General features: G+C 42.6%; 1 protein-coding gene across 1 annotated transcript in view; it reads left to right on the forward strand.

The window, feature by feature from the left end:
- The window catches only part of CENPE (centromere protein E), a 539,120-nt gene that overhangs the window by 179,766 nt on the left and 336,189 nt on the right, over nucleotides 1-23,165 (forward strand). Inside the window, exons 17-19 of the mRNA XM_033956806.1 lie at nucleotides 5,816-5,866; nucleotides 5,991-6,158; nucleotides 8,663-8,737. Coding sequence (XP_033812697.1) covers nucleotides 5,816-5,866; nucleotides 5,991-6,158; nucleotides 8,663-8,737 — 294 coding nt within the window. The remainder of the gene's footprint in view (nucleotides 1-5,815; nucleotides 5,867-5,990; nucleotides 6,159-8,662; nucleotides 8,738-23,165) is intronic.

Below are 23,165 nucleotides of genomic sequence, written 5' to 3' on the forward strand. Positions count from 1 at the left end.
CCATAAGGTCAGAGCAATGGCAGCCTCAGTAGCATTCCTCAGATCAACACCAATCGAGGAAATTTGCAAGGCTGCCACCTGGTCCTCGGTTCACACATTCACCTCACATTATTGTCTGGATACCCTCTCCAGACGGGATGGACAGTTTGGCCAAACAGTATTGAAAAATTTATTCTCTTAAGTCGCCAACTCCCCCTCCATCCCACTGAGGTTAGCTTGGAGGTCACCCACTAGTGAGAATACCTGCCTGCTTGTCCTGGGATAAAGCAATGTTACTTACCGTAACAGTTGTTATCCAGGGACAGCAGGCAGCTATTCTCACGTCCCACCCACCTCCCCTGGGTTGGCTTCTCAGGCTAGCTACCTGAACTGAGGAGACACGCCCGGATCTCCGGGTAGGAAGGCACCGGCGCATGCGCGGTGCGGGCATCTAGAAACTTTAAGTTTCTACAAGCAACACGTGCTTGTGAGACGTCCGTACCGGGGCTCTGTCTGATGACATCACCCACTAGTGAGAATAGCTGCCTGCTGTCCCTGGATAACAACTGTTACGGTAAGTAACATTGCTTTACTAGTTGATAGGTTTTTATAATAATTACTAGTTGATAAGTTTTTAAAAGAAAACTGCTGTAGGCCTTTTTTTATATATTATGTGTTTCTTTTCAGTAGGCTTTTTAATATTTTAAATTGTATAATAGTCTCTACTGCATTTGATTGCTTACGATGTATTGTTTTTTAAAAAAAAATCTTTATTCATTTTTCATCTTACATCAAGTACACAATATTACATCAATTAAATTAATACACATCACTTGAATTTCTTTCTATTGTTATCTTAAATACATGAATTTATTCCCTCCCACACCCACCCTTCTCACAGATATTTTAATCATAAATTTCATATAAATATTACATTCATATCTATTGATGTATTGTTTTTTTAATATGAAATTGTATCCTATTCGCTGAATTGTTCGGTTTTATTCCTTATTGTGAACCGCCCAGAACTGTTGGTAGGGCGGTATATAAGAAAATAAATGATTATTATTATTATTTTAAGTCACAATGTATAATTAGTCCTCAATAAATGGTGGAGGAGCTGTAAATGGACTGAAAACTTAAAAGGAAGCTTTAACAAAGGAAAAATAAGATGGAGCTAGTAGGTGTCAGAACATATCCTCTCTGAGCTTATACTAAGATGAAACAGGTTCACTTAGTAATTACAGATTGCCCTTGAGCAGATAATAAATCTAGAGAGCTGCTGTGGTTCATAGAAAACATATTGGCTGTCTTGATAGACCATAACACATTTACAGGGGTACCTCAAGACAAATGTTGCACCTAACTGCAATGCCTGGGGTCTAAAAATGAGTAATTGTTTCCTTCTCTTTTGTGTAGTACGAGATACATCAGGGAATATCCTTACAACATTAGACATAAAGGGCACATCTTTATATTTGAAAAATAATTTTAACATCCATTCCCTGTCTGAATCTATAGCAAACTGTACCAGCAACATAGCTGTATCCTGCACTTCAGTTTCCGACCTCTCTAAAAAATTTGTTAAATTCAAACTATCAGCAGATAAATTCTGCTGGTTAGGATTTTGAGATTTAAGTCTCCTAGGAAGGTAATAAATTTTTGAGAGAGGTGGATATGATGTTTCTGGAATCTTAAGAACTTCAGTTAAATATTTGTTTAACATGTCGTGTGCTGATAAAGGAAACTTTTTTTGGAAAGTTTTTATAATCCTAAGATTACATTTCTAGGTGGCATTCTCCAGCATTTCTATCTTGAAATGAAGATTCCCACTGTCCTTAAGGCCCGAGTCTCAACTACTTTTACTTTGGAGCCATGTTCATCTACTTTACTCTCAAGACATGAAACTTTATTCTTTATATCCAAATTTTCAGATAAAACTGCTGTGTAACGTTGTGAAAGTTGCTGGAATTGAGTTCCCAAAGTGAGTTGCAAATTTGAAATTGCCCCCCAAAGCGTTTTCATATTGAATTCCTTTGGCTTTTGCATAGGCACAACACTGCTCCCCAAGCCCTCTGTAGAAAATAATGTACCTGTAGCCACAGCAGCTTTCTTTTCTGTCAGGAAAAGAGCTCTAGCAGCCTGCTGCATCTCACTCTCTGAACGCTGCAACATTGTAGAAACAGCCCCCTTAGCCCTCCATTCAGAGCCGTTGTTCACACACTGCTGGGTCAGGAAAGGAGTATCCCGAGCCGGTTCCTCCTCCATCTGCTGTCCTGTTGCCTCAGGACTGTGCTCCTCCAGGGACAAGGTGGCGCCCTCGAGAGAGAGATCACACGCTTCAGCCTGCGTGTCTCATTGCCGAGGATCCTCCCAGTTGCTGAGTTTGGACTCCTCGCGCCACAAACGCGTCCATTGGCTCTGACGTTACAGCGGTTTCATCTGGGGAAAACCAGGATCTTTGACTTTCTTTTGACCATAGAATCCGGTCAAGGAAAACTATCTGCACAAACTCCGGTGGCGTCTTTGCAGCCACGTTCAAGCCGCCATCTTAGGTAAGCTCCTTCCTTACTATTTTCTGTGGTCAGGTTTTTAAAGGGTGTGTTAAGGCTCCTCCCTTTGTTGCGCCAGCCATTTCTAGCTTGGACTCTCCATCTAGTTCTCCGGTCACTTGCTAGTTCGCTCTATTCAACTTTAGATCGGCCTTCATTAATGGATCTCACAGTGAAGACAGTATTCTTGGTGGCCATTACCTCGGCCCACAGAATTTCTGAACTTCAGGGTTTGTCCTGCGGAGACCCCTTTCTTGGGATTACGGATTCATGCGTGATCTTCGCACTGTCCCCCTCTTTTCTTCCAATGATGGTATCTAGTTTCCATGTCAACCAGGAAGTGCAGTTATGAGCCTTTAGGAGGGACTTTGGAGGTCACAAACGAGTTTTATCTGTCCACTTATCTGTTTGTGCTGGTAGGAGCCGACCGTGAGGACAGACTGGCCTCAAAAGCCACCATTTCCAACTGTATCCATGTGGCTATTTCATTGCCTATATTGGAGCCGGTAAGCAGCCTTCTCTTTCGTTAAAGGCTCATTGCATACGCGGAGCTTCTTCCTTATGGGAAGAATTTTTGGCGGTTTCCCCAGAAAAGATTTGTAGAGCTGCCACTTGCAAATCTTTGCAAAGTTTTTTAGGCAGTCAAGCAGCATTTTGCCTTTGGGTCATTTCTGGCAGCTGGCTCATTAGTCCCACCCTGAATATGAGGGACTGCTCTGTTATATCCCACTTGTCCAGAAACAGCAGATTAGAGGCCCTGCTCGCTGGCTCTCCCTGCTGACTAGAAAGCAGTACATAGGGAGCAAGGAAGAATAGACAGACCTCTGTGGTGAATAATGGCTCTGCGCCCTCCTGATTCTCTTTGTGGCAGCAGCTAACGTACCAGAGCAAAACTCTGCTTTTGACTTACACATTTGAGAGGGCCCCTCCTAAATATTTGGGCCTTAGACCCATGCCTAGTTTGTCTAGATGCTTTAATCCTGCCCTTTTTGTACCAACTGGAAGTCAGAGGGCAGTCCTGAGGTAAGAGGGGAGAATCAAAAATATGTAAATGAAGTTTTCTACAAGAGATCTCAGGAGATGGAGTTGACTACCCACTTGTCCAGGAATACTGTGTTAGCAAAGGTAAGAACCTAATCTTTCCATATTACCATATGCAACAGGGATCTCAAAGTCCCTCCTTGAGGGCCGCAATCCAGTTGGGTTTTCAGGATTTCTCCAATTACATGCATTGAAAGCAGTGCATGCACATAGATCTCATGCATATTCATTGGGGAAATCCTGAAAACCCGACTGGATTGCGGCCCTCAAGGAGGGACTTTGAGACCCCTGATATACAAGATAAACCCATCTCTATTCAGTCTCTCATTTTGCATTGTCTGGCTTCTAGTGAAGCCTAGAATAGGTGTCTCATATGTGGCCTGTCACTGGACTCTAAAGGGATATCACTTAAGTGGAGAAAAAGCTTCAGACAACTATCAGCAGCACTTTCCCAACAGTAAATCAGGCTGCCTGTTCTTTATCATATAAAAAAAACAACAACACTCCACACTGAATATCACTGAGTGTTCAAGTGAAAACGGAAGCTGCCAATGTGCACAAACAAATGACTTATCTGATGTTGCCAGAACTGTAGATAATTTAAATCTTTTCTATTTCCATCCTCTGGCTCTCGCAATAATCCCAACGACAAGGAACCTCGTTTCGCCATGAGTAACGGCTGCTTCATGGGAAAATAGCTTGCTGTGCAACGACACTGTTTTACATATGTTTTACAGTGTGGAGGTTTTTTGCCTATGATAAAGAATAGGCAGCCTGATTTACTGTTGGTAAAGTGCTGCCGATAGTTGTTTTGGGGGCTTTTTCTCCACTTAACCAATGCCCCTATAGAGGCCAGTGACGCACTGCCTATGAGACAACTGTTCATTATTATTTTGTTATTGGAATTCCAGCATTTTTTTTTTGTTTGGTTCTAGTGAAGCCTCCCATCAAGATATTCACAGTGTCTTGGAGCCTCAATGTGTTCAACCTAGCCTTTTAACTTTTTGAGCCACTAGACTTCTGTGATCTGGAATGTTTTATTTTTTCATGGAGGAATTTTGACTTGCAGAATCGGTGAACTGTATATGTTAGCAACTGATCTACCCTACACAAGTTTTTCAACAATAGGGTGATTCTGTGCATCATCCAAATGCTCGATTTAAACTTTAATCATTTGAACCCAATAAACTAGGGCACTGCAATTACCAAACACATGCATGATTGCAGATTGCATGATGTTCACTTATGCTTTGGCAGATTTGAGACTTGAGGTTCATGTCGGAGTTAATTTCAAGCTAAGTTGGTGTCTGTAATCTTATTGAGATCAGCTCCTATGGAGGAGATGTGCAGAGCTGTGACACATCTCTCTACCCTCTGGAAAGGGACTCTAGTTGTGATGAGTTTGGCTAGTAAGCCCTCCAGAATCTCTTTAGTGATTCAATTTCATCCCTTCAGCCCATTTTAATTCATTTCCAGAAAAAAATCTAATTGCCACCCAAAATGTTGGTGTCCCCCAGTTGCAGCACCTTTAATTGATGGATATTTTCCTTTTTCTTTTAAAAGCAGCCTATATCTAAGGATCCCTGTCTTGAAGATGTGCTATCGTGTTTGTTCTCAGAAGACTTATTTATTGTTGCAGGTTTCTCCATAAACAGCAGATTAACAGACCTTGCATATCCTTTGCTTCCAAAGTATTTTCATGTTTTGCTTAGTTTTATTCTTCAGTAGTGTGTACGGTAGACATAATTGTCATGTGCCTTGTTCTGGCTCAGATAAACTTAAGTAAAAGAAACTTTGAAACACTTTTAGAATTAAATACAAATGAGAACGGGGACCCTAGATTAGCTTGACAGGTACATATTTTTAATGTTCAATAATTTTTATTGAGTTTTAAAAATAAAATATACATAACAAAAATCTTACAAAGAATATCATCTCAACTCAATTAATACATTAATTAATATTCTGCTTCTAAAAGAAAAGCTACTTTGTTCACTGAAACTTGCAACTGCACAAACTGCTAATAGTGTTTTCTGCTGTTTTATGGTTTAAATGAAAATATGCTTCTGAAAAATTCCATGCTTAATTGACAGATAAAGGTATATGTTGCATTTGAGAGAAGTAACCAAATTTGTTCCTAATGTTGAGATGTGTTGAAATGTATTAAATTCAGACTTGTTTATGGTACTTTTAATACCATGATATTACTTCACTTTTTTCCCCTCTTTTTTTTTTTCCTTTAGTATGCTGAACAAATTTTCTTGGAGTCTATCCAATTATTAGAGTTGGAAAAGGTTAGTTCACAAATGTTTTCATGTAAGTGATGTCTTATTTTATATTTAAATCTTATTAGGTGATAATGACAACAATAAAGTAAACATAAGTACACATTTAACTATTGTTTTCTTTTTAACCCAGAAAAATACCATAGATGCGCTAATTGAAGTGCGTACTGACTTCAATAATTTAGTGCTAGAGCATGAACATTTGAGAAAAGAATGTGCAATGATGGAGACACAGCTGAAGGAGAAAATGGATATTAACGAGTTTGAGATGCTGGAGAAGGAAGCTCAAAAAGAGCATGAGGTAGTAGCTCAAATTTCTATGTGAGTTGGGGAGATTAGATTTTGTTTACTACAGTGTTTCTCCGAAAATAAGCCCTAGCTTGATTTTCAAGGTAGGTCTTAATATAAGCCCTACCCCAAAAATAAGCCCTAGTTGAAACGCTGGATTCACTAGTAGCAGCGTTCCCCCCCTCCCCGCCCTTCCATCTCTCCCTCCCATCCTGTCGGACCGCTTAAGCCACTAAGTGCAGGAAGTTCGGCAAGTCTCGTGAGATTCTAAACCACAAGATCTGCCTGAACTTCTCACACTGTGCTACTCAAGCTAACATGGAGTGGAATGGCAGCAACGGAGCTAGTAAATGCGCTATTTGCAAGGTGAGGAGAGAAAGTGGTAAAAACTGCAAGAGAATATGAGAATGAGACAGGGTGACTGGAGAGAGGGGGAGATGGTGTATGTGAGAGACTGACAGGCTGATTGGAACAGAGATGTATGAGAGACAGACGCACGCAAAAAGAGAACACTGGAAGGAAATATAAGAGTGAAACAGGGTGACTGGAGGGGTATGTGAGAGAGAGACTGGGTGAACGCATGGGGTATATATGAGAGAAATAGACACACTGGGTTGAAGGCTGGAGGGGGGTATTGGTGTGGGAGGTATTGGAGAGTCACAAGTGTGTTTCAAGGAGGTCCTTCAAAGTTAAGCCCTCCCAGTACTTGGCTGGTCCCGTCTCAAGAACCCTAAATCCAGCAGCTGTGTGTTTGAGTGGCAGCTAGAGTATGACACAGGGATGGGAAACATGGTTAACTGCAGTAAACCATGGTAAAAATAAAACTTTAATAAAAATTTCTATGGATGTGGAAGTGGAACTGATTACTGTCCCATGGAAATTTTAAGGTTTTGTTCCCGTGGTGTTAAAAAACAAAACAAAAGCTTTTGCCTTTGATTTTATTGCATTATCTCAGTTTTGTAATGCTGGTGTATATTTTAAGTTTTTTATTGGGTTGTTTCTTATTTTTTGGGGGATGTGTGTTTCTCACCACCTCCTGATGCAGAGTTGCACTATGATCCATGGTCTGCCTTCCTTCATCACTGGTCTAAGCTTTCCTGCCTAGTCACAGAGTGGCGGCTGCTGCTGCTGCTGCTGCTCCTCCCCCCCCCCTCCCTCCCAGCATATCATCTCTGGGAGGGTGGGAAGCTCGGAGGAGAAAGCCTGCCATCTTCAATGCCTTCACCAAAGCCTTCAGACTCGGGTAATGAATAGAAGGCATCCCAGGTGGATGTAATAGGACAAGGGAGAACAGATAAAAATGCTGCAATTAATGAGGCTGTGAGAAGATAAAATTGCCAGCAGACTCTACCCTGATCATTAGCAAGGCAGGGCTAGCAAGTTCATGGCCCTGACAACTTGTGCTTCCTATCAGTTTGGCTATCAATGAAGCAAAAGACTGAAAATAATAGTAACCCCATCAAAAAAACAGCACACTTTTTGTATTTCTCCTGAGATCAACAAGTCTCAATTCAGAGAGCTGCTGTTTTGTCTCCCTCCACCACCTCCTGCTCAGTTGCCCAGATATAGTGCATTCACATAACACATTCTGATTGAAATAAAATTGAAATCTGTGATAATTCGATTCATTAATGCTGCAGTGGGTATAAATTACAAATTTTATTTTGGAAATATTTAAGAGGCATCGATTTTAGGGAATGGGATGTGAGAAAAGTAGCTGAGGTGACACACCTTGCTAACCATGGCTGTAAACAGTTTGGTTAGGACCCTGGGGCTCCATTGCAAATTATGCACTGTGCAAAGGAGCCTTTTCATAACAAACCTCCAAGTTTACTTAGGAATAAGAACATAAGAAATGCCTCCGCTGGGTCAGACCTGAGGTCCATCGCGCCCAGCAGTCCGCTCATGCGGCGGCCCAACAGGTCCAGGACCTGTGCAGTAATCCTCTATCTATACTCCTCTATCCCCTTTTTCCAATAGGAAATTGTCCAATGCTTTCTTGAACCCCAGTACCGTACTCTGCCCTATTACATCCTCTGGAAGCGCATTCCAGGTGTCCAGCACATGTTGGGTAAAGAAGAACTTCCTAGCATTCGTTTTGAATCTGTCCCCTTTCAACTTCTTTACAATTCAGCGAGTAGTTACAAAAGAAATATTATAAGAAAGCACTTTTCCTCTTACTGTGAATAGAAAGACAGCAGCTCTTTTATTTTATGCATATCAAAAGTCTACCCTGTTACATACTTTCACTGTTAAGCACAGAAATAAGGGGTTAATATGCACCAAACGCATAACTATTTTATTAGGGCCGAGGTCATAATTTTATATTCAAATTTTTTAAAATCAATTTTCCATTATTTATCGAGCATTTACATCTTATACAGAAAAGATTGAGATATAGATAGTGGGGGTTAATTATTGTCTAAGCGGTATACAACATCTTATTAATGGTGGTGGCTGTCTAATCAAATGCTTGCTAATGCTTTCTGTACTATTGCCTTTTCAATTACTCTATAGGCACAGCTAATGCATGAAATTGTCAGCTTAAAGAAGTTAATTAAGAACACAGAACAATTCAACCAGGAACTTGAGGTGAGCTTTTCTAATGTGCTATGCAGTGATATGAATGTGGATCAAAGTGGTAGCAAATTGTATTTGTACCAGGGTGAATTTGATTTAAATCAGTAGTCAGGGCCAGGGTGGATTTAAATCGGTAGTCAGTAGATAGAGTGGATTTGATTTAAATCGGTAATCAGAAAGACCCATTCTTGCTGGTATAATCTTAATATTTAAAAGTTTCAAGTTCATTAGATGTTTATATACCGCCTATCAAGATTATCTAAGCGGTTTTACAATCAGGTACTCAAGCATTTTTCCTATCTGTCCTGGTGGGCTCACAATCTATCTAACGTACCTGGGGCTATGGAGAATTAAGTGACTTGCCCAGGGTCACAGGGAGCAGCTTGGGGTTTGAACCAGATAATGGTTTCATTTTTTTGAAAAATAACTTTTTAGATTAGTTTTACTGTTACATTAAAAAAATTCCTGATTTGGTTATACTATAAGAAATACATAAACTATTAAATTATTGCAAGGTGAACTATCTCCAATTTATTAGGGTAATCATTCATATTTGGACAACTTTTCTGCTGTACTTTAATGAAAGGAGAAAAATATTACCTTAATTTAAATAATTTTATTTAACCAAAACAATAACATAACATATGTATTCTTGAATTTGCTTAAACATCCATGTTAATTGATGTTAAAATCTTTAACAAAAACTTAGGGCTCCTTTTACTAAGGTTTGCTAGCGTTTTTAGCACACACAGGATATTACCGTGCGCTACACCACTTGCTAAGCAGCTAGAACTAACGCCAGCTCAATGCTGGCATTAAGGTCTGCTATTCCGCACATTAATGCCCTAACGTAGCTTAGTAAAAGGAGCCCTTACAATATCAGCCAGATCTACACATGAAAAACAAAATAATGTCTTCTGTAGCTCTCAATATCTTCTTCTGTTAATGTCCCTTCTGGATTCAGTATGCTAGGTGTTCAATCCATTCCCATAATCCAGGAGTTGCAGAAATCCAAATGCTTTCTGAGCAGGTGCTGCTCTTAGAGAAAGAGAATTAGAGCCCCCTGCAGTTTCAATTTCTGAAAGCAATTTCTGCTCTGCTCTGCATTGAGGAATGTAATCTCATCAGGCAAGATGAGTATGTTCTTTCAAAATTTCTGCAGAAGAAACAGATTATCAAAGTTCTTAGTGATGTCATGGTGGGTGACCCGTATTCTAGCTGGGTAAAATAGTCTATATTGGGCCCTGATCGATTTTAGTTTGAGGCATAAATCTAAGAAGTTTCCTTTTCTTAGCAGTTGCGTTGGAAAGATCAGGAGCAAAAATTATTTCATTGCTAGCATATATTATGAATGATTTTGAATTAGCAGCTTGCAATATTTGTAGCATCGTTATTGCGAAGAAGTTTTAAGATAATCGGACGAGGTGATTGGTTGCATGAGGATTCTTTGAGCCCACTCAATTTAAAGTGGTGGATCGAACTGCAGACCCAAGTAACAGGGAGGAAAGATTGCATAATTGAGAAAATTTCAGTACCTTCAGATTGCTCAGGTACACATATTCCACACATTATTTCTTCTCATCCTGTTTGAAAGATCTACCACAGCTTGAAGGAGATCTATATTCCATAGAGCTTGTTTGGCCACGTGTTGCTTGTGTGCTGCTATGCTCTCTAAGAGCCAAACAAGTATTCAATTGTGTAAGCTGGGTAGATAGGTTAGAAGTGTCCACTTTAATAGTCAAAGTAGTTTTCAGATTTTGTTCCATGAGGTTTTAGAGTAATTGAATGTCATCAGCAAGCCATGGTACAGTGGTGTGCCATGAGAGATTCCAGAATTTTACTTTATTCCCTTCATAAGTATACACTAGAATAGATGACTTGTATGCCATGTACGCACAGTCTGTCAGTGTTATGAGCGTCAGTGTGTGTAAGCATGCAACCACCCAGACAAGCATCATTCTTTGATATAATTGATCCTTGAAAACTAGCGGCAAGTAATTTTATTTTTATTTTTTTATGTAGTAGTTAATCTAACTTGAGCAATAAAGTAATCAAAGCTTTACCGTTTGGATCTTCTTATTTTTGCAAACTTGGATTTTCAGCTCTAACAGAAATTAAATCTAAAAAAAGGACTGCAGTTGGTGGATGACGAAATGCGTGTTTGCTTGTTGACTATTGAGCCGTGCACTCAAAAACAAGCATTTCCATCGCATTGATTAGCAATTCAGTTCTATCTTTAGTTTCACCATTATTACAATTACTATACATAGCTTAAAGAAGTCTCAAATTTAATTTTTTTGTTCATTTTTTGTAATTTTATAATTTCAATTATAATGTGCTGCAAAAAAACATTTACTCTGTTTAGTGTGCCAGAGCTAAAAAAAAAAAAGTTTGAGACACACTGTTTTAGACCTCGGTGCTGCATTCGATGCCATAGACGGTAGTGTGGAATCCATATGGATAGAAGTTCAATGTGTGAAGGGAAGTAATATAAAGGCAGGGTTATACAACAGTCCCCCTGGACAGAATGAGCAGATAGATGAAGAAATGTTTTCAGAGATTAAGAAAGCTGGCAAATTGGGCAACAGTATAATTGGTGATTTTAATTACCAATTAATACCAGGTGGGATACTAAATATCAAAAATATACACCAAAAACTATTTTCTTCTATAGTGGAGAAAACGCGGAAAACTATAACCAGGTGGAGAAAAAGACCTTGTATCAACTTGTAGAACTTAACATAACAGCCAAGGCTGAAAGCAAGTAAGTCCACTTATCAAGGTCAGAAAAAGCTCCACCTGAATACAAATCTCCTTATGTGTTTAAAAAAAACCAAAAACAAAAAAAACTAACAATTGGAGAGCTTTCAAAAACGGAGATAAACAAAAAGCAAAAACAAAAATGTCATCAATCATAGAATTCACCGACTACCGGTAATCCTTGCAAACATTCACAAAATGTGTCCAGGGAATAATCACATTTGAAGAGGAAAAAAAGTTACTTCAGAACCAAACCAGTGGAATATTTGCATCTAGCACATAAAAAACCATAACATGTAGTCCAAAATGGAGCAGAAAAGCGAACAAAAAAATACTTGGCTTTCAAATGTGTTTTCCATCCTGTTCTACAGCGATTCCCACTCACAGCTGCCACTCTCTGACTTTTCAGGTACTTAAAAATCAGTCCATAATCCCATGCCGGATTCAAAAATCCCAACGGGAGTACCCCATTTCACTGAAGAGTGTTGTCAGGGGTATTTGAAGGCTGTGAATTCTCGGCAATTCTAACTGTGCAGCAGCAACATCGCTCTTAAACTTACTCATACGCTGACATCATAAAGCACTGCCAGCTACAAAAAAGCTTTCCACTAAATTACATAATTAGGTCCAGTAGGGGCAGCAGACTGCACCCTGAGAGTGACAAATCTTTTAAAATGAAGTTTCCAAATGTTTTGACTTATTTTTTTTAACTTTGATATTGTTTTCTTTCAATAGCCTTCTTTCTATCATGTGTCTCACAGCCTCTATTCCTATCCTCTGAGACAGACATAACAATTATTCCTTTGTCAAAATTTCAATACAAAGCCTAGAGTCTTCCGTTTAATTCCTTTACTAAAGATTTCCTCCTCCATTATGAAGGCTTAATCTTCACAATCAATAGATTTCCATAAATGTCCCATCAGAAATAAACATCATTTAATGATTTATAATATGATTTTCATATACTCTACTTAACAAATATGGTTATCAGAAGGTGAAGCATAAATCAAAAAATCCTGCCCTTCTGGGTTTACCTATTATACACATAGTCAATTGGGAAGAAAAGGTAGAGGCATTGCAGTTATCTATCAAACATCTTTACAACTCTCTTTTGAATCACCTATGTCTTACTCTTATTTAGAGTATCTTTGATTTAAGGATATGAAAACACTGCCATCATATTTTTTGCTTATTTATAACCCTCCATCATCCTTCAGAGCTTCATTGTTACTATTACAATTGGTCATCCTCGAGCATTGTATAACCTCTAATCTGGCAACCATACTTGGAGATTTTAATGTATAGATCTCTTAACACTAACTACTGATCTTTTTCTGACTCCATTGATTACTTCTCCCACACATTCTACTGGCCCTATCCTCACACCAGAACTAATCCAGCTCCGTTGCCAAGTTCATTCTCTTGAAAGATGTTGGCTTTGCCACTGCTCATCTTCAACATTAAATCTCTATAAAGACAGCATTGACTTATAAATAAAAAAGCAATTCAGGAACATGTACTGTAGCAAGAAGATTGTTGCCACCAACAGCTCTTTCTTTGTATTTTACGCTATCGTAAAATCCCTTACAACCAAAAGCAACAACGAGAGAACATTGCTGGCCATGATCTGGTGGACCACTTTATCCAGAAAATTGCTTCTGTACGAAATACTCTGATTCCTAAAAATGCGACTCAAATTGATAACTCACTGAAGAGGTCAAATTACATCCCTTTCAGCTCCTTCTTTAATTTTAATGTTCCATCCCTGACTTAAATTCAAACAAATATGCAGACTCTACGTATGACAGGTAACTGTTCAGATTTCTTTCTGCCTTTTCTTATAGATACTTCTCTGCCTTCAGTCCCTTCATCCAAAGTTTGATATCAAACAGTCTTTCCACAGGCTCGCTACCAAAAATCTGGAAATCGACTCACATTAGACCCATCTTAAAGGAGCTCTCGGCAGGCCCTGATGACTGCTCTAACTTTTGCCCAATAACCAACATTCCATTTTTGCCAAAACTAACAGAAAAAATATTCTTCAACCAACTAACTCCATTCTTCAAGCAGACCAACATCATGCATCCCAATCAAACTGGCTTCAGATCACATCATTCTACTGAGCTTTCGCTTCTAGGTCTTGTATCAAAGGAAATCAGTTCTTATCTCACTAGATTTAACAGCTGTATTTGACACTATTGATCATTTACTACTATTCAGACTTAAAAATTTAGGCATCACAGGTACTGCTTTTGACTAATTTAAATCATATTTCTTTCTCACTCTCTGGACCGGTACAGTTCTTAACTGATGGGTAATAGCTCACTGTGACAAGCAGGTGGTGACTGAGACCAAAACTTTGATTGTAGTATATTGGCTGAGGCTCCCCCTCCTAAATCAGTCTTGCTCAGTCTCCAGGCAGGTGGTAAGTTAGAAAAAGTTTTGCTCCCCTTGTTAGAGGTGTTGAACTTTGTTTAGGGCCCCTGGTCCCCCTTTTTGTGCCAGACAGAGCTTGGAAGGATCCTGTTTGGGGGTTCATCCGACCTTGGGGGTGTCAAACCCGATGGGTCTCGAATTGGATCCCCCCCTATTTCTCCACCTCCGCAGGTTTTTGTAGAGGTGCCTCAGCTGGCAACCTGGCCACCGATACCAGTCAGGCCTCTGGTTTAGATAGCCAGTGGAGTCTTGTTCTGAAAAAAAAAAACCCCAACAAATCCTGAGGCTGTGCCAGTTGAAAGGGTTCTTTCTCTTTAAATTTACTATATTTTATGGTATTTTTCTGCTAACCGTCACTTTTCTCCTAGCAAGGTCGCGTATTGCGCAATGAGCACTTTGCAAGGGAAAAGTACTAATTGTGCTCCAGACGCGAGGCACTTGCAAGTGCTGTGCAGGCCGGAGCAGAGGAGGATCCTCATCAGCATCGGTTGCCGGCAGCCAGGAATTCCCTCTGTAAGTGCTTTGTGAGTCAGCAATGGATGGCAGGGAAGCCCGGGCTTCCCCCACCACCCATACAGGAGGTTCCCCAGCCGCCAACGGTCAGGGCAAAAGATTCCGTTACCACTGACATTGCTGGGGACTCCCTTACCGCTGCTGCCGGCTTGCCTGCTTTAGCGGCTGGGGCGATTCAAGCCAGGGTGTGCTAGTTCATCTGTACCTGGATGACTGGCTGATCAGAGCTCTCTCGCTGGAAGAGGGCCACAAAGCAGTTCACCAGGTGGTGCATCTACTGGAGCATCTCAGCTGGGTGATTAATCTAAAGAAGAGCCACCTCGAGCCAACGCAGCAATTGGAGTATCTGGGAGTCCAGTTCCACATGAAGCTGGAGGTTCAGGCTCCGTCTGCCTGGCAGTACTTGCAAGTACTGGGTCTCATGGTTGAGACCATAATGTGATTCCGTGGGCCAGAGCACGACTTCGGCCTCTTCAGCTGTCCCTCCTGACTCAATGGAATCCCCAGCGGGATCCACTGGGTGTGGCGCAGCCTTGGATGGCTGCGGCTAGCAGCAACATGCTATAGTGGCTGAATCCTGTGACTGGACAGAGGGCTTCCTCTGCAAGGCTTGGACTGGGTGACTGACAACAGACGCGAGTCTGTCCGGCTGGGGGGCAGTTTGCAGATCTGTTCCAGTGCAAGGCTGGTGGTTTGCGCTAGAGAGCAGATGGTTGATCAATTGCCTGGAACTTTGAGTGATCCGCTTGGCCTTTTTGCGATTTCAATGATGTCTCCATTGGAAGCTGTTCGTGTCTTCTCAGACAATGCGATGATTGTAGCCTATGTCAATCGTCAGGGGGGTCACAAAGAGTTCCTTGCTGAGTCTGGAGGCTCGGATGTTCTCTTCCAGGGCGTAAAAGCATCTGGTGGCCTTGTCCATGGCCCACGTGGCCGATTTAGACATCGTTCAGGCCGACTTTCTAAGTCGACAGATTCTGGACACAGGAGAATGATCCTTGTCCAGATTAGCATTCGAAACAATAGTCTGGCAGTGGGGCCGTCCATCCTTCAATCTGATGGTGTCTGCCAGGAACCGGAAGGCGAACACATACTTCAGCCGCAATAGAGAGCTCGGCATTGAAGGGCTGACGCTCTAGTCCAGCCTTGGCCCTAGGGGGTGTTTCTCTGTTTTTCCCCTGTGGCTCATGATAGGGCATGTTCGGCGCAGGGTGGCCACTCACGTAGGCCTGGCGATCCTGGTGGCTCTGGATTGGCCCAGAAGGCCATGGTAAGTAGACCTGGTGCAGTTGAGCATAGAGGGGCCTACGGCTTTCCTGTCAGTGGATGCTCACGCAGGGCCCCATAGCGCTCCACAATCCAGACCGCTTTAGTCTTACGGTTTGGCTCTTAAGCGCACGGCATTGATTGCTAGAGGCTATTCGTCTGCAGGTATCACTACACTCCAGAGTAAGCGGAAATTCACTGTCAGCCTATGCGAAAGCCTGGAGGTGCTTTCAGACTTGGTGCGAGAGGGTTCAAGTGGATCTCTTGGCCCCTTCATTGGCACAGGTCCTGGACTTCCTGCAGGCTGGCCTCAGGAAGGGTCTGGCGGTTTCTTCGCTTCGTGTTCAGATTGCGGGACTGTCGTGTTTGGGTTCCACTGCTCTCGGGTTCCCTGGCATATCACCTGGATGTTGTCCGTTTCTTGCGGGGAGGCTGAGGCTATCCTTGCAATTACCTTGTCCAATGTGAAATTTTAACTTGGTTCTCCACTCACTGGCTTGTCCGCCCTATGAACCCTAGATCAGAACTCTCTGAAAGATCTTACCATCAAGACGGTTTTCCTTGTGGCTGTCACTTCTGTGCGTAGAGTGTTGGAGCTCTAAGCTCTTTCGTGCAGAAATCCGTTTCTGTGCATCACAGATTCTCTTTATTCTGCTTGGCTATTTGCCAGACTGGTTTAGGAAGGGGAGCCTCAGCTAATATACTACAACCAATGTTTTGGTCTCAGTCTCCAACTGCTGGTCACAGTGAGCTATTACCCATGAAGTTAAGAACTGTACTGGTCTAGAGAGACTAAAAGAAAGAAGATTAGCAGGTAAGAACCTAATTTCTCCTTCTCCAATAGGCTATACCAGGTTTGTCTTCCTAGCTCAGTCGCAAAGTCCTACACACAGAACTTTGAGGTTTCCCAAGGCTCCATTCTGTCCCCAATTCTGTTTAACCTATTTTTCCCTTCTTCTGACAATTGCACAATCTGTGGGTTTCACAATCTGACGACATCCAGCTGCTTCATCCCATACTAATGCATAATCTGTTGGAAATCCAAGAATTGGCTTTTCAAGATTTATGCCTAGCCCTTCTAATTGATGTTCCAACCCACATAGGTGATCATTCGTTAGACCAGATCATTGTACCAGATACACAATATGCTCACTTTAGCATCCCAAGTGTAACGGCTATTCCTTGGAATGACCATTCCTTGATTACCCTTTTATACCAGCCAAAGTCGGTCTCAAAAATTTTTCATCCAATAAGGTATACATATATAGATTTCACTAAGCATAGATTTCACTAAGCTAGACCTTTTTTCTCTAGCAGACAATATGTCTTTAAAGACAGATGACATTCTTGGCTGCACAATAGATAATCAACTTTCATCCTGGAATCCAGCACTTTTAGAAAAACTGGCTTAGGTTCAAATAAAAAGAATCTCCACAAAAAAACCCTGGTTTAACTCTGAATTAGTATTAATTAAAACAAAATTGCGATCCCTTGAACGCAAGTAGCAAAAACATAAATCTATTGAAAACTTAAATAAATTTAAGGTACGATGTAACTACTACAAGCACAAAATTAACCTAGCAAAGAAAAAATATTACTCTTCCCAGATCACAAAGGCCAGAAATTCCTCTGCTTTATTTTTTATCCTACGATCGCTTACTAATAGTATCCACAAACAAAATCCCAAAGAACCATCCAAGATTTCAGCATAAAATCTATCTGATTTTTTTCAGAGCAAAAATAGAAAAAAAAATAAGACAGTCCATTCAGGCTAAACCACGCCTAACTATTCCCACAGAAGATGATCTGCTAAAGAAATGCTCTTCAAGATGCACCAAATTCAATATTCCATCTTCAAATGGCCTAAACAGGTTGCTTCAGACTATGAAACCGAAAGGTTCAACTTTTGATCTAATTCCCCCATCTAAAATCAAACAACTGTTCTCAATCATGAGTCCGTATATCCATACAATTATTTCAAGCAGCTTATCAACAGGTTCCATCCCAAAAGCTTGGAAGGAGTCGTTAGTAAGACACATAGTTAAAGATCATTCTCATTCAGTTAATACAATATAGAACTACAGACCAATTACCAACCTGCCATTCCTTGCAAAGGTAACATAAAAAATCATTTTGAATCAGATCTCAGACTTCATAAATGAAGCACATGTTCTCCATCGAAACCAAACTGGATTCACAGCTCACCATTCAACTGAACATTCCCTCATTGGCCTTACTACAACAATCCTATACCATCTAGATTACCATAAACCTGTCATTCTAATATCTCTAGATCTCTCCGCAGCATTTCATACAATTGACCACTCACTCCTTAACAGATTAGCTACCATAGGCATTAGCGATCAAGTACTTAACTGGTTCAATTCATATTTTTCTGGACGCACTGCTATGGTTAGCTTTAATAATTCTACATTGGATGCTGTCCCTTATAATTATGGTATCCCACAGGGATCCATACTCTTGCCACTTCTTTTCAACATTTTCCTTGCTCTGTAACACTGGCCCAATCAATTGGATTCACCCCATATGCCTATGCGGATGATATTCAACTTCTACATCCTCTCAACACAAGGCTCCAAGCGGAATTCTTGATAAAAATGGAAATTAGACCAAATCAATCAATGGCTGAGGCTAAATATGTTGGCCCTAAATGTTAAGTCCCGGATTATCTTTTTCCCCCTGGAAAGAAGACCAGAATCTACAAGAGCTAAGTAAATGCAACAATATTCCTCTACATGTTACAAGCACAAAAATTCTCAGGATCATAATAGATCATTAATTAACATACCAAGACCACTTAACACAAACAGTGAAAGACTGCTTTTACAAATTCCGCTTGATCAGGTCATTAGCAAAAGTATTAGAACCATCAGCACTCAATATACTTATCCATTCTCTGGTTATTTCGAAAATTGATTATCCCAGGACAAGTAGGCAGCATATTTTCACGTGAGTAACGTCATCTACGGAGCCCCGACGCGGACAGCTTTTCAAGCAAACTTGATTGAAGATTCAAGTTTGCTGTGCTGCACCACGCATATGTGCCTTCCTGCTCCACTAGAGGGTGCATCCCCTCCTCGTGGTCTCCAGTTCTTTCGTTTCTGCAGAGCCAGAAAGTCCTGTTTTTGGTCTCTCCGCCCGAAAGTGCCTTCTAGCACCGCGGCTTTCTTGCTTTTCATAGTGAGTCGCTGTGCGCGTGGTTATTTTTTCTTATCCTGTTCCTGTGCGACGTTCGCGTCTTTTGACGCCCGGGGGCTCCCGGGTTGTCGTGGCCTCGTTGGCCGCAACCTCTTTTTCCATCTTATGTCACGGCCCTTGTCCGGTTTTAAAAAGTGCACCAGGTGTGATCGGCTGCTGTCGATCATCGATCCCCATCGGTGGTGCATTTTGTGCCTGGGGGCTGATCATCCTACCGACTCCTGCCCCCGGTGTGCTACGTTCCAGCCTCGTGCCCTCCGCTGCCGTCAGGCTCGTATGGCGGACCTCTTTGCAGTTGAGCAGCCCTCGGCCTCGATGTCGGCCTCAGCTTCGGCCACGGCCTTGACCTCGGCCCCGCCTCGACTGTCCTTGGCCCCGAAGACCTCGGCCTCATCATCGAAGCAATCGGCTCCGGGTAAGTCCCCTCTTCCTCCGGCAGGTTCCACACCAGCTAAGAAGCCGTCCTTGAGGACTCCGGCCTGGCATGGTGGGAGCTCCTTGCCTGTGGTCCCGGCTAAGCCCTCCAAATCTTCGGGGCGTGCCTCCACCTGTATCGAGGTCGCCCTCGTTGGAGTGCACTGCGGCGTCCGACATGTCCTCGATGCTGTCGGTACCCGTTTTTCAGGACATGCTCCGGGCGATGATCTCGTCGGAGCTGTCCGCTGCGCTGGCCCATCTGCATCCGGCCTCGACCTCGCGTGCGCTGGACCAGACTGAGCCTCACGTCGAGGCGCCGATCCAGGCGTCTTTCTTCCTCGTCGGAGTCCTCGCCCAGGGCCTCGGGGCGTTCGCCCTCGGGGCGCCGGGAGGCGAAGCGCCGGTCGAAGACTGCTTCGACCTCGTTCCGGCGGATGGCTAAGCGCGCCCGGGATTCTCCTCCGAGGCGGGGCCATTCCCTGACGGCCCGCACCGCGGGGCCGCTGCGGGTCTCCGAGTTATCTCTTGCGAATCTGCAGTTGTTACGGACTCCTCAGTCCGGGGCTCTGGGCCGGGGCTCTTGGCTTTCGCCGAGCGAGTCCGGGGACCAGTCCCCGACTCGTCATTGGTCGGTGCCTCGTACCCCGGGGTTGTCCCCTAGGGGTTCCTCTTCCTTTGCTTAGTATGATTAGGTTTTCTCCTCCTTTCTCCCCCTTTCCTCCTTACTCCCTCTCTTGCCCATTCTTCCCTTTTCCTTTTCAAGTCGTCTAGAGCACAGTTCTTCAACCACCGGTCCGCGGACCGATGCCGGTCTGCAGAAAATTCCTGCCGGTCTGCGCAGGACTGGCGAGATCAACATCTTTAATTTCCTGCCGGTCAGTGCCGGACTGGCAAGATCGAGGAGCTTTAGTTCGCGTTGGTTGGGAGGGGAGCCTACGACAGCCGTGCTTTCTCCCCTCCCAGCGGCTCTCCTTACTTACAAGCGTAGCAATTCAGGAAGGAAGCCTTGGAGCTTTTGCTGAGTCGGCCGCCTCTGATGATGCAACTTCCGCTTTCCTCAGAGGCGGTGCGACCCAACAAAGGACCCGATGCTACCTTACTGAATCGCAGCGCTGGCAAGTAAGGAGAGTTGCTGAGAGGGGAGAAAGCTGCTGGGCATGGTTAAAAAAAAAAAAGGGACAGCTTCTACTGGACCTAGAGAGGGTGAAGGAGAGATGCTGCTGGTAAGGGAGGAGAAAAAGGAGTCTGGGAAGCTGCTGGGCAAGGGGAAAAAAGGGACAGCTGCTACTGGACCTGGAGAGGGAAAAGGAGAGATGCTGCTGGGAAGGGAGGAGGGAAAGGAGTCTGGGAAGCTGCTGGGCAAGGGGAAAAAAGGGACAGCTGCTACTGGACCTGGAGAGGAAGAAGGAGAGATGCTGCTGGGAGGGGAGGAGGGAAAGGGAAGAGAGTTACTGCTGGACAGGAGGAGGAGGGAAGGGAGAAGGAAGAAAAAGGAAGTAAACAGCTGGCAGGGAGATTAGAGGAGGGGAAGGGGAGAGACAGGAATGAGATGGGAAGGGGGATCAGCAGAGAAATTGAGAGGGACAAAGATGCTAGATCTGGTGTAGGAGAGATAAAATGAAGAGAGCAGTGAAGCTGGAATGAATCATGTAAAAAGGAGAGAGGAGGGCATAGGCTGGATGGAAAGGGGAGAGGGGCATAGAAAGAAGACAAATACCTTATGGAAGGGGGAGAGGTCAGACAGTAGATGGAAGGGGCAGATGCTGGATTGAAGAGACAGAGAGGGCAGACGCTGGAAGGAAGAGAGTGAAAAGAAGATGAAAGCAGAAACCAGAGACAACTAAAAGGTAGAAACAAATAATTTTTTTTCTATTTTGTGATTAGAATATATCAGATTTGAAATATATATCCTGCTAGAGCTGGTGTTAGACATAACTGGGCAGTGGCTTAGGTTTCTCTCTGACCAGGGGGGCAGTTGCCCTAGTTGCACTCCCCTAACCCTATTCCTGCTATGTGTGACTGCGGTATTCTGTTAGCATGATATTTCTGTGTAGCATTCTGTAGTTAATTTGGCTTATTCAGTTTTCTTGATAGTAGAGGGGATATATGTGAAGGGGAGGAGAGACAGGGGTTTTGTTGATCCTTGCTCTGTATTATTTGTATTTATAAAATGACAGTTGTACAGAATATTGTTTCTTTTTATACTTTAATAAAATGCATTCAGTATAAAATCATAACTGAGGCTTGTGCGAATGGGATCAGATGGTTTGCGAGGACCGAGCTCGTGTTAAATTTCAGTCCTAGTAGTATGCCAGTCCACAAAATAATTTTTTTTTCCGCCGGTCCATAGGTGTAAAAAGGTTGAAGAGCACTGGTCTAGAGCCTGTTTAGGTTTGTGCAACTCACTAATATTAGATTAGATGTAACTTTCCTTCCCCTTCTTTCATATCAAGACAATGTAGTTCTTCCTACCATATTGTCTGTTATATAATTTATTTTTTACCCCATCTTTTTAAATTGTACATCGCTCAGTTATGTAATTAGCAATGTATCAAAACAGAAATAAACTTAGAAACTTGGATCATGAAGTTTAACTGGCTGGACATAATGGCCAAAATGGACTCTACATTCGGGTCATCTGTACTGTTAGGATCATCTCTCCAGCAATAATATGTCTGTTGTACTATAAGGAAAGATTAGATTCTTACCTCGGTAATCTTCTTCATAGTAGACATATATGCTATCCTTGAAGCCCATCCTGTCAGATATTCATTTTCCTTTATCCAGCATTACCAAGGATAGAGGATGCAGATGCTGCTCTCAAGAATCTAAGGGGTATAGGATGAATCTCCCACATTCTTAGTGCAGGTTGCTCTCCAATATGTTTGTTTCATCTGTTTGATGATGATATGAGCAGAACAGATGGGTTTTCTTGGGGAGTGTCCCCATACCCCTCCCTATTCTGTTTCCTCTCTCAGGCTGACCATCTGCTTTGGTATGAAGTGAGAAATTGGAGAACAGCCCAGAGAGATGGGAGGTGGAGCAAAAAGTTTTAATGAGGTTCTCTATAAGAATTCTCATGGGAATAGATTGAATACCCAAATGTTCAGAATTAATGTGCATGTCTACTAGAAAGATTATTACCGAGGTAAGTCCCTAATCTTTCCATATTTTGCTCAAATATGACAATTCTTCAAGGCAGTCTTAAGAAATATGATGAAATCTTGCCTGTTCAAACATGTTTGTTTTGTCATCTTCATCTAAGTCCTCATGATTCATTCAGGTCACCAGACATTGCATTTCTTTGTTGCATTGTTTTTCCAAAACCGGCACAAAACCAACTGAAAAAACTCCCGAGGCCTGAACCACCCCAGCCGCTAAAGCAAACAAACCAGCAGCAGCAGTGGTAAGGGAGTCCCCAGCACTATCGGCGGTAAGGGAAACCTTATTTCCCTGACTTCTCTGACGTCGGAGGTTGGCGGAATCCCTGTGTGGGCTGCAAGGGAGGCACTCATGAATGGGATCCCTGGATGCCGGCACCCAAAACCGAGGATTCCCCTTCACAGCGGCCGGCACATTGAACAGAGGTTGGCTCCATTGACCTTGCGTCTGGAGCACAATGAGCGCTTTTTCCCTTTAAAAGTGCTCATTGTGCAATATGCGAGTCAGCTAAAAGAAAAGTGCCAGTTAGCAATAAAAATCAATAAGACAATGGAATGTGTTTTTTTTTAACAGGCTTTACTGGCTCTCTAAGCCATATGCCTTGCCAATATCCGTGGCAAGGCTTACAGCTGAGACACCTCTAGAAAACTTTTGGGGAGGTGGAGGA

Source organism: Geotrypetes seraphini, chromosome 1, assembly GCF_902459505.1.
Source record: "Geotrypetes seraphini chromosome 1, aGeoSer1.1, whole genome shotgun sequence".
In the NCBI taxonomy this organism is placed as follows: domain Eukaryota; kingdom Metazoa; phylum Chordata; class Amphibia; order Gymnophiona; family Dermophiidae; genus Geotrypetes; species Geotrypetes seraphini.